General features: G+C 34.7%; 1 protein-coding gene across 6 annotated transcripts in view; it reads right to left on the bottom strand.

Annotated features, from left to right (window-relative positions):
• Nucleotides 1-564: 564 nt before the first annotated feature.
• Nucleotides 565-12,768, bottom strand: part of PTBP2 (polypyrimidine tract binding protein 2) — a 55,979-nt gene continuing 43,775 nt past the window's right edge. For 2 of the 6 annotated variants that reach the window (XM_050900589.1, XM_050900591.1), the window contains 6 exons: nucleotides 6,858-6,997; nucleotides 5,376-5,409; nucleotides 4,851-4,943; nucleotides 4,252-4,468; nucleotides 4,072-4,149; nucleotides 565-3,920 (listed from right to left, as the gene is read on the bottom strand). In XM_050900589.1, coding sequence (XP_050756546.1) covers nucleotides 3,791-3,920; nucleotides 4,072-4,149; nucleotides 4,252-4,468; nucleotides 4,851-4,943; nucleotides 5,376-5,409; nucleotides 6,858-6,997 — 692 coding nt within the window. In that variant the 3' untranslated portion in view covers nucleotides 565-3,790. Of the gene's footprint in view, nucleotides 3,924-4,071; nucleotides 4,150-4,251; nucleotides 4,469-4,850; nucleotides 4,944-5,375; nucleotides 5,410-6,857; nucleotides 7,013-12,768 lie in introns of all 6 variants that reach the window. The other 4 variants (XM_050900586.1, XM_050900590.1, XM_050900588.1 and 1 more) reach the window with 3 other exon arrangements.

Raw genomic sequence — 12,768 nt, forward strand, 5'->3', positions numbered from 1 at the left:
AAATAGTCATATGAGCTGTTATTCCTGCAGGGCAAAGGTGCCTTTTAATAACGTGTTAAATCACAACATACAGAAGTACTTCCAAGTGCATTCACTTAACTTCGAAGTTTTGCCACAATTTTTAGTCAGAATGCTGTCAGGTTTTGTTTTACTTCATTTACATATTGTATTTGCCAGTGGACATTACCTGATCAAATAATCACTTTGGGACTTCTCCAACCAATTTCATTGCTCCATTAGAGAAAAATCTAACAATTCACAAAGAAAAAAAAAAAAAAAATCAGCAACTGCCTTCTGTCAAAATACTAGAATTATTTTAAAAATCTGAAATCAAGTTTGGAGTATCAACATGCCTATGGTAAAGTTCTACTAACATAACCTGAAAACTCACATTCCATGGAGCGTAAGAAGTTATTCATAAACCTTATTTTTAGTAAAATTTTAATAAAAATCATGCTTTGCATTTTCACATTCTGAAGAACTAAAAATACAACAGAAACTTATTTACATTTTATAACAACAAAAATGTACAAATTACTATACAAAATGCAGTACCATCTCAAGAAAAACAAGTTTTTGAAAGTTCTAGCAGTTAGGACATTAAACCTGTATTTTCTGAAGAGATACCACTTTAAAGACTAAGTATCAATAACTGAACAGTGATTTTTCTTCACTGAGTTAATAAAAAAATGCTTCCATGACAATTATGACTATCATTACTTTTAGTTTTGGCTGATACAAATATAACCTCATAATAAAAGTTACTGAATTTGTAACAAATCAAATTCAATATGTATTCTTTCCCTTGAATTTTTTGCCACAGAACTTTTCAAAACGAGAAAAGAAGTACAGAAACTTCTTTTTAAGGAAATAAGCCTGGCAAGAGATGAGTAAGTTACAGTTTTACAAAAACCCTGTACTTGTAAACACTCAAGCACTGCAGATGTTTAAAGTTATTTCAAAATTATACATATGGCAATCACTGTATGCTATCTGATACAGATGTTTTAGAGTGGAAATAGTTCGGCACAAGCTGAACCCATGGAATGGTAAATTTCAATTCACGCTTCTACTTGAAATATGCAAGCACATTCTGATTAGCAAAAGGAAATCTGACACATTTTTACTTTTAAAAATACGGGACATCATACTATATAAATGAAAAATTTAAAAGATCAGCTCAGTCAGACCCTTAACTACTGTTCAAGTCAACTGGGAGATAGTCATATGTCGTGGTTTAACCCCAGCCAGCAACTAAGCACCACACAGCCGAAGAGACTGGAGCCGAAATGTGTTCGGGTGCCTGAGCTGTAAAAAGATGTTGATTCACAAGTTTCATGTATGGATGAATCTGATTCTACTAGCATTTCAGACTGGGTGATCGCTGTGATACCTGTCATATCACTTAAGTCATATCTTGGGTGTATTTCTGATAAAACAGGCAAGAACCTAATGCATTTTATTTAATGTAGTGAAGACTAATGCAAGCCCCCTACGTTATACCATGACCTTTAAAAAGCTGATAGCTATTTATTGATTTGAAACCCAACCCCAAGAATAGACATCAGGTCACAAAGTAATCTGACATCAACAAATCTACAGTAGTTGTACTGGAGAAGTGACAGAAAAATGCTTTGAATTGAACACTGACAGCTTTTACCAATGTAAGGCTTCAGGATCATACAGTTACTCTTAAGAGGGGACTGTGTAAAAGTTTTAATCCTATTTCTAATTGAAGGGAAAAAAACCCACAACAATCAGTTCAAAGTAATATGAAGAAACACTATTAAAGTGCCCAAACTGTTTTTACATTCATTTGAACCCATGTCTCTGAAAAGGTGAAATATCCTGGTCTGGAATATGTATGGTCCACTAATCTAATGTCAAAACCTCTGTTACTTTAACCAATGAGTATACTGTATGATTAGTAGAAAATCTTTAGCAGACACAAAAAAAATGAAAGATGAAACTGCAGCAAGAGAGCATGGCAAACCTGAGAGATCTATTAGTGCATAAATCTGCTTAAAAACTAAAAAGATAGAAAGAGAGAGCTAACGAACTACAATAAAAGTTATGTCTTTAAAGCAGTAAGTTTTAACAGGGTGGGAAATGTTTAATATGCACATATGCCTGCAAAGGGGTCACTATCTTTCTGAAAATAAAGAGCTGGTATTTTTCACAGCATCAGATTTATGGTAAAAAGCCATAAATTGTATTTTTTAATATTATGCTTTTCCCACCCTGGCAGAGAATAAACATGAATTCAGAAGCACAGTAGAAGTGAAAAACAAAGAAGAGGAGAGATAGAAAGCAGCAGAGAAAGACAGAAAAGGTGAATACAGAGCTACAGAAGTGTTTATTGAGCATGCTACAGAGGTAAGCAGAGTACACACAAAATGAAATTAAACAACCGTCAAACCTCCCAACTTTGTTAGAAAATTAATTTTTAATTGTGCCACTTTCAAACTATACTGAATTTTACAATTCTAAAGATGTAAAAATTCAACTAATAGAAAATATACATGACCATTTTTTTTCTACATAGATAACAGAATCTATGAATCTTGAAACTAAGTACATCAATTTCAAAAAGTATTGGTCATTTAAACAGAATCAAGGTAACAGTTCAGACTGACAGAGAACTGCTTTCAAATTAACTGGATCTGTAGATTCTGAGCCATGTTTATAGTAAAGTCAGATCAATTTCTAAATACAAAATATTTTGAAGAGATTTATTAAAACTGAATATTACAATGCAAGGTAAATTAAGACTAAAGGCACATAAACTTTGGTCCCACCTGGTTGTCAGTTTTAGAAAACTGCCACAAAATTTCCTGCAAGCATTTGCAGCAAACTTTCATCATTGAAAAATACATGCACCATTTCCTGAACTAGCTTGACCAGTCTGTACATGCTCAGAAATCCACAACCATATTCCATATCTTAATTACAAACTAAAGATGGCAATATATATTGAAATGCACATAAGTCATGTCAACTTCAAAAACATCTACGAAAAATATTCAGCCACAAACAAGACATTACTTAGTGCTGACATTTATATGATACATCCCACAAGAGTGTGTACAAAAAGGTTAAGATTCCACAATGCTTTTCACGTAGGGCTCAAAGTCACAGAAGTCACTTTTTGTCCTTTAAGAAATTAATATTCTGTACCTTGTTAATTTTAACTAATGCGTACATTCATAACTGAATCTAGACCAGAACCATGTAATACAAAAGGCCTTTTTAAAAAAAGAGCACAAAGCAAAAAGTAGCAGAAATCAAATAACGTCATTTTACTCTTTCAGCGTAATGCATCTTATCCCATTAAAAAGAAAAATAAGTGACAAGCCAGCAGATAAAGAAATCTATCAAGCAGGAGAAACAAAAGCTTAACCTTTTTACACACCCCTGCCTAAACACATTTAAATTATCACGTAACAATGTGCCCCAGACAACCAAATTTGCTTTCTACTAGTTATGCAATTCCAGCAGTACTAGTTTTCCTTTTTAAGGCACGTACGTCAACTAAGTTGAAAAACTGTGGTATTAACTTAAATCTTTTAAACAAAATGATGGTTTATCTAAACAACAGTTGAACAACAGCAGTTAGTATCACTGCTTTTTAAATTTTTCTTTTTTTTTTTTTAAACAACCAAGGAATGATAACAGCATGAAAAAAAATAAAAAAAACAACAGAAGACAAACTCTGGTCCCCACTTTCCTGAACAGTCAATAGGTGACAACACCAAACAATGCAATACACCCTCATTTTCAATCTGCTTTTTTAAATAGTTGACTTAGAGAAAGAAACTCTCAGATGGTGGTTTTCTCCCAGATTGTAATTGTGAAGATCAATCAAAGCCTGAATAGCTTCTTCTACTGTTGACATCTGAAGAAGTGCCATCTTGTGATCTCTTCTGAAACAAAATAACGGCATTAGGAACTCGAACACTACAGGGGTTGCTCCTAATGTTTGCTATCCCCTATGCACTTTTCCTTAAGACATGCTGCAAAAACACACTTAGGTAGTCTTTTGGTAGAGCTATGTACAGAAAAGTTACTTACTGAAAAAATTTAAATGCTTTCACAGTGCCTCCAGTGTTAGCAAACAATGTGCGTAGATCCTCTTCTGCTACTGATGGTCTACAGACAGAAAGAAAATAAGCGTAAGCAAGAAATTATTAGTCAATTCAGTGTGTTGTGATTTACATTAATACTACTGGCTTATTGACAGCCAACACTTACGGAATGTTGGACAGATGAAGCGTTGCAGAAGGAGGGAATATATTTTGAAAGTTTTTTGAACCAGGTTTCTTGAAGCGATGCAGAGGTGAATTACCAAAATCTTTAGTCAGCCCTTGGTCATCAAGTCCCTCTCGAGGTAGTTGTACTGTCTGATGTTTAGAAAGGGTAACCCGAATAATCTTTCCATACATTTTTTGTCCATTAAGATGGCTCATGGCTGAAAAAGACAAGAAGTTTACTCAATTCAGTATTACTTTTCAATAGCTTGTGGTACATCACACAAGCGAACAAGAAAAACACCCAAGCAAATCAAAGGGTCAATGTGCTAAAAGACTGGAATAAAGAACTAGCTCTGCAGAATCTGCAGGAGTACTTAATTTTATTTAAAGACCATCACATGTGATTCAACTGTTGAATTCATTTAGGATATTGTGCAGACCTTCTGGAATATAAGTGCATGCAGTAAGATTTTGGATCTTGTGGGTAACCAGGATACAAGACAAACTGACAAATGTAAACATGCTTAGTTCACCTGATTTTACACAGCATAATTTCAAGTACTTAGAATAATGGGAATATAAACAGAAAACTAATCTTACCCAGCTGTGACTGGTTTCCATCAGCCATCTGTATAAGAGCACTGTCTTTCTTATTGTATAAAATCTTCACACGCTGCACATCACCATAAACACCTTTTCAAAGTCAAAGGTAACCCAAAAGAAAAAGTTCATTTTAAAGCCAGTCACCTAAGTAATGTATTTTGACATATCAATGGAACATTCAGACAGCAACAAGATCACTCACTCAAACTCAACACTCTCACAAATGAATAAAGGAGATAAAGATTTTGAATAGTGAATTTTGAAAAGAATAATTTCTGATAAACCCTCAAAGCTATGTGAATGATATTAAATTAAAGACCATGCAAAATATATTAGCATGCATTAAAAGAAAATCTGTGTCTATGGAGAGTTTTAAACAGCAAAAGAAAAATAGCAAAAGATTTACTATTCAACTTTAAGCCAAAGTGCTAGCTACAAATAAGAATTAAGGTGAAACAAAAAAAACAAAAACCAAAACAAAATCAAATCAATAATAAAAGTATAGTGCTAACAATAACATACCGAAGAGGGTAAACAGACTTTGGGGCGTAACCATCTTTAGAAGGAGAGAAGAGCAAGCAGCGTAAGACAAGAAGAGAGAAGAGTCGAGGAAGAGCGGAGATGAACAGATCATCCATAACGAAGGGTGGTTCCCGCAGAATGGTGAGGTGGTCATGGATCATGGTTTCAAGGCGGTTAATTGGGGCAAGTTGGTCCGAGGAACATTTTGTTCAAGCACAGAAGCATGAACATAAGGAATGAAGACAGGGAATGTAGACAAAGACGAGGAGAAGGGTAAGACAGGGAAGGGCATGGGAATTTGGGTAAAGACAAGGAAAGGGAATTTGAACACAAAGGGAAAAAGATGAAATGGGGAAGGGAATACAGCAATGCAGAAGAAAAAAAATAAGGAAGTGGGGAACAAAAAAAAATAAAATATAGGTCAGTACATAGGAAATGCAGGAATTTGGTCAGAAAATGGTTGGTTTATGTACTGTACAAGAAAAACTGAGTAAAATGTAGTCACCCAAGACAAATATGGGTAAAGTACATTCATATCAAGAGTAAACTACAGCATTTCATCTCAACATGAAAATAAATAAAAAAAGCATGCAATAGAAATTTTAAACTTTGAACTTTAACTGCGTAAGCATGGCTGGTTATGAAATGCAGGCAAAAAATCTTTCAAAATGGCACTCTGATCTAAAACATTTTAACATGCAAGACTGTGGATGACAAAATAGTACCAGATGATAAAAAAAGCTTAATGATTTACAGTGACAGAGGCCAGTTAAAAATGGAACAGCTAGACTGATACAAACTTCCCACATTTCATACCAGCTTTCACAGCCATCAAAATAAATGTAAAAGACAGTAAAAATGCAAAACTAAATAAACCCCTTTAGATTTCAGAGTTAGCAAGAAAGATACAGTTAAGGTGAAAATGCTTTGGCACCTTTTTTTTATTATTATTTTTTAAAGACAAATGAGTAACTGCAAAGAAAAAAATTACTAAGAGAGACTGGAAGAGTGCCTCGTCAAGATCTTTGGGAGAACCTTCAAAGAAAAATGTGTTAGAGTAGTTCACATAAATTAAGACCTTAAAATGTGAGATACAAGCATGAAATGAAACAGCAAACAATTAGAAGAAACAAAACAGAAATTCTAGTTTACGTGACTACAATTGCAAAAGAAAGCATAGTTGCTATTTTGTAAAAATAAAGCTTTCAATTCAAATGTCAAACATGCAGTAGTTACCACATTTTTCTTAGAAAAAATAGGTAGCCGACTATCAAAGGACATTTTAAGTTGTTAGCTACCTGGGAAAACAAAAGTATTTAACAATAATGGCTTTAAAATTAACTTTGGGGGATTATTAAAAAACAGCAAAAATACTTTGAGCTTAAAACCCAAATGTAAGAGGCCAAATGCAAAGAAATTATAAAATACTGACAAATGAAGTGTGACTAAAGAGGAAAAGAAAAGTAAAATTGTTTCACTGACCTCTTCGTTTAAATTGCTAACCAGGAGGACTGTATTGCCACCAGCTGAAACTCCAGGCATTCCCACACGGCCAGCAGCAGCAGCTGCAGCTGCAGCAGCAGCATTTGGAATAGCCAAAGGACTCAGAGCTCCTGGAACAGCTGCAACAGGAAGCCCTAATTTTAAAATAAAGCATATTTTACGAAACACACACAAGTCGTTAAAAAAAAAAAGTATCTATATCAGTACATGTGTTGCATACAACACTCTACAAAGCAGACCATTCCACTGTGAAAGTCGTCCAAAGGGTTGTGAAATGGGTTGTTAAATTAACTTAAGGAAGAGAAATGTGAATTTTTTTTTTAATTCAGATCAAGTCTTCAAAGAAGTGATGAGGTGTAAAAAGTACCTTCTTTTCAAATAGACATACTTGTGCACCAAAATGGTTTCCACTGTACTCCAAAATGCTTAAAGTATCTAGTTTATCAAAATGGTCTAAAGTAAATGTTGATCAAATCAGTAAGAATAAACACTAATTGTGCTCTCTGCATCATTACATCCTTATTTTCCATCACCCTTTGAGAGGCATTCCTCACTTCAACTTGATGCTTCACACTAAAGATACAACACTGGAGTTGGTCATGTGAAAAGGCCTATGTATCTTTCAGAACCTTAGCATAAATGAGGTGAGGAGGCAACCTTCTAAATTCAAGATTCAAGGTAGCACTGCTGATTATGCTCTGTGGCTTTTGTAATCCAATTCCCTGAAGAAGCAAGTTACCATTAGCTAAACCTTCAGCTGTGCTTTTATTTTTCTTCTTCCAAGGAAACTCAGATCCTGTAGAGACCTGCTGGTTTTGCCTGGTCAAGTCACTGGGGTACTAGGCGAGTGTGCTACTCCCAGGATCTGTGAAAGGTTCTTGTGATACATATGCACTATAGATAGTTTATGTAGGAACAACTTTATCGTATTTGATCAAAATTTTATTTGCACATTTTACAGAGTTCAGTAAAAGGACACTGGTGTAGCAAAATGTGTGAAAAACAATAGAGAAATGTAACTTCAGTATTTTATTTTCTTTTACTGCAATTGGGTTCTCAGATTTCAGTATTTTGGCAAAATTTCTAATGTTTGTATGATCATGCTAAGCTAACAACTTTTGACCAATCTTCCAGTATGCCAGGTAGACAGTCTAAATATAACCTTTACACTATGTACCCAAGACTACTTTCCTTCCCACATTAAGTTTTGTTTTAAAGTCATAAGAGAAAATAAATTCTTCAGTTTCAGTCAATGCCCAAATACTAAGCAGATAATAGTAAATATATTCAACCATTAATTTAAAAAAAGAATAATCCCAGATTTACTATCAAAATGGAACACACAGGGGGACAAAGGGGGGGAGTAAGAAAGGTTACAATTTTTTATTTTAATTTCCTAGAAAGGATTTCTATCTTCATTCCAACTCTTCATTTATGTTTTGTTACACAAATTTGTGGGAAATTTTTTTTTTTTTTTTTTAAGAGAGAGAGATTTTGTTGGGCTGGACAAATGACCCCTGAAAGGGAACAGGACATCCATCACTACTTTGCGACAGTGCTTAACAGTATTACTGATGAAGCATTGAAAAATATTTTCTGGTCATTTCCTGTCAAAGCACGTACAGAAGAAAAAACAGTAAGTGTTCTAAGAAAGGAAATTAAAAATATGAAATGCTTTCCGATAAAGTTTAAAAGATTAAAAATGTTAGTATTCAGGGGTCAAACCAGAGGAATGGAAAGCTCTCAGTAATGACAATTCTAGTCATCTCTCATGCCACAAGATAAAGGGAAAATCTACTTGAATCAAAAGGCAACAAATATGATCTTTTATTGCATTATATGTGGTATTTGTGGGACTGACTGTAATACATAAAAAGAAGGAAAACCCCTATCTTGTCTTTCTCCCTTCCATCCTGCAAAAACACTTAATAGATTTGAGACTGTATTAGATGGTCTATGGAAACAGCCAGTTACATTAAATAGGCAATAAGGTGACATATAATATGCTTCATCACATGAGCCAAGCACTATCTACCCAGGGGTTAGGAAAGCACTCCCCCCAGGTACGCTACTGTATGATCATTCGTTATGAGGGCTGCGCTAGGTCTTCCATCAGAGAATGCAGAAGTAACACTAGCTGTCAGAGAAAGGATATGAAATCAGATGGACCACTGCTAGTCCAAGCATAGCAATTTTGTTTCTCAAAATCTATTTTGTGCAAAAGGAAAGTGTAATACTATATACTTACATATATTAATAGCAAGACAAAAATCTAACATAAATATGGTGCATGTTTTGCTCTTGCGTTAAAGCTGAAGAACATAGCTTTACTTTCAAGAAAAAACAATTAATAAAGGATGCGGTTAAAGAAAGTACCCCTGTGGAAGAAGTTTATTCCCAAAATCAGACTGTAATATGCAGGGACACCTGTGAATATGAAATTAAACTCCTCAACTTTAAAAAAATCCAGTTCTGTTCTAAAAAATAATTTTGGAAATGTACTTTTGAGTGCTTTGTATTGCATATGCTGAATATCATGTTTATTTACACTCAGCTACTGTAGAAGTCATACAGACAGAAATGTGAAGAATGACAGTAAGGTGTGACAGATGTCCACCCGAAGGGAAACAACTTACTTCATACTAGGTCAATAGCAATCATTTAGGTATTAGAAAATGCCAAGACACTAGAGCATTTCAAATCTTCTAGTGCGTCTAGGCACCTCTCCCTAACCTTAGAAGCTTTAAGCCAGTCCAGCATTTTTAGGAATAAAGGAATCTAAAGATGACTAGTGAAGTTTTTATGGCTCTTTCCATAGTTGGGCAGAGCATAGCTGAGTAATTCATACTTTAAAAGGTAAAATTCTTCATAGCATCAGACTCTCTACAGGACATTCTTTGGTCCCACTGAAGAAGTTAAAAATAGTTTAATTCAACACCATTCATACAAAAATATTTTCAACTATTATCCTTTGAAATAGATTAATTCAATAAGAATCTTAAGAAGGGGCATTAGTGGAAATTGCTAAAAAAGAAAGCCAGCGACAACAGCAAGGGATAAAGCTGTGAGAGCCCTAACCACAACAACATATTTCCAGCTGTAATATTAAACAAATACCTAAATTAGAGTTGAAGTATTATTACATATTAGTATTTGCAATTATAAGTAGTTCTTATTTAAAATCTTTTGTTTGTTGCAGTTCAGTATAATACAGTTGCTGTTTATTCAAAGTTTTTTTTCTGTAAGATCTCCTGTAACTTTTTGGGGGAGGGAGAGGAGTGATAATGTGTATATCTTCTCATATGTGAGGTGAAAAAACAAGGAAAAAAAAAAATCAACCATCTGCTTCTGATAATTCATTTGAAACCAGCCCATTCTGTCCATTCGTGATTTTCTCCTTCTTTCGAAAGATAACAAGACTCATTGAAAAGATGTCCAATTTACAGTCTCAAAGATTTCTGACACCTTATTTCATCACAACTGAGGATGTAGTAGACAAATGAGTAATGATGCACGCGGGCTAGGATCATCTATTTGATTGACACGTTTCTAACCGATTACATAGCACACAGAGACCTCATTTCTTGGAAAGGTCAGACAAATTACAAACCCACAGAAAACACAATTCTTGTTCTGCAGAACCTCTTCTTCCACTGCACTCTGATTTGCCATTCCGATTTAAGCAAGTCAAAAATTTTTAATAAATAAAAATAAGAACAACTTGTATCATGATTACTAGTTATCATGCAACACACTGTTTAAGATTTGAGGACTTATCTGAAACTATTTAGAAATGTTAGCTACTTTGTCAACATGATCAACCAGTATTAGAAAGCTTTTTCACTAGCTTTATTTTAGCTTCCAACAATTACAGATAACAGGTTTTTGCTTTTTCCGGATATTAATGAAAACACACATGACTTCTGAAATTCAAATTAGTAATGCCATTTTAAGAGGAAGCAAATTAAACTTTCGAACTTATGTGCGAAAATCATAGGCAATAAGAGTAGTCACCTTAATGCAGATATGCATAACTGCGACTGACAACTGGGTTTAGTCCCTAGTCCTGTTATGAACCTTTTTTGTGGCTTTATGTCAAGTAACCACCATCTTTTTGTACTTGTTACTGGCCTGCTTCTTATACTTTAGCCTGAATGGGTTTGGGGGAGATAGCAGGTTCTTTTAAAATCTCTGCATAACAGCTTATGAAGCTGCAAGTGTTACTACACTACATCATAAAGTTACATTTACTGAAGAGGAGGGTTAATTCCATCCAGAAGGAAACTGAGATATGTAATCGTTAGTATTCATGCAGAGGTAAACACCAAGACTAACAAGACACACATCTTGTCACTAAAACTCAACTCACAAAATTATGTTAAACCTAAACCTCACTTCTGACATATGAATTACAGTATACTGTTAAAAAGCCAACAACAAAAAGGCACCGAAGTTGTACAACTATCCGGCATATAATAGCATAAGTCAGAACTGAGTCCTTATCACATTTTCTGTTAGTGATCTCATTACATACATGTAAGAGAACAGCGACAGCAAGAATTTTAACAAGAATGCCACAGGCTCAACTTATGGTATTCTTTTTGAGCACGCAAAAGAACCTGAAGAGCACCACATTATGCTCAAAATGGAGCTCCACTCTTTCATGGTGAAACATGCCCTTTGGGAACCATCTGTGAATAGGGCATGGCAGACACTCTGAGTACACTCTGAAGATATCTTTACTGACATTACAGAAATAAGAATTATAAAGCAAACAAAAGGAAATAAAATATTAAAAGAAAGAAGCAGGAGGAAGGTCACTGCTATCATTCTGCCATATTTCACACATCATAGTTTGCCAGCCTCCATCTTTTAACTCTCTGAACTTTTAAGTGTTCTCACCCTTTTGAGTATCTGAATAAAAATGCAGCTATAAATTGCATGCACAAGCATCCATTTAGGTTTTTGAATTTTTTCTATCCTTTGTCCTTTCTTATTTGTCATTTATATTTTGCCTTTTTGTACAGTAAGCAGCCCAGAATGAGAACCCTGTTCTTCCGTATTCAAACAAGCACCATTCCCATTTTGACAACTATCCAAATGACTAAGGTACCAACAGTACTACGGAGCCTTTTTGTAAAGTTTTTCAGCTGTAGAGCTCAAATTCTGTAAAAACAAACAAAAAAGGCAACTAGGGAAAAAACCAAACCCCAAACAACAACCACCAAAAAAAAAAGTCCTTGGCTTAAGATAAGTGCTACTTAGCAACAACTAAACCATCAGTGTGTTATCAACATTATTCTCACACTAAATCCAAAACACAGCACTGTACCAGCTACTAAGAAGAGAGTTAACTCTGTCCCAGCCGAAACCAGAGCACTGCCTTACAACACCTAATATGATGGGTCTCATATTAATAAGCAGCTTCTTTACTCTGTTTTTGTCTCCTTAGTACTCCTACTGCAGCCCCATGTCTACGTTCTAGTCATTATGTGCTCACAAAAGAATTACTAACTGCCTCAAGGGTGTTTCTACAGCACTCGTCTCTATGGTGTCAAACTTCTTCACAAACACTCATCCATCTTCCTTATCAATCCATGAAATGAGAGATTTCAATTTTTAAATGATGGGAAGTTAAAAGAGGAAAAAAAGGAAATAAACTTTAGCTATGGGTTTTTCAGAGACTTTAGATATTTATGGTATTTTTTACTTTCCAAAACTTCTGCAGTAGCTACAAGTGATACATCATTTCGCAAGTCATACTGGAGGATGTGAAGTCATGCACTCCAAAATTTGTGGGAGGCGGGTGTGTGTGGAATTTACAACTAGATATGAAACGTATCCTTCAAGTAATCTGATTTCGGAAAAGGGGAGATATAGTGCAGCATTC

Source organism: Gymnogyps californianus, chromosome 8 (assembly GCF_018139145.2).
Source record: "Gymnogyps californianus isolate 813 chromosome 8, ASM1813914v2, whole genome shotgun sequence".
Classification (NCBI taxonomy): domain Eukaryota; kingdom Metazoa; phylum Chordata; class Aves; order Accipitriformes; family Cathartidae; genus Gymnogyps; species Gymnogyps californianus.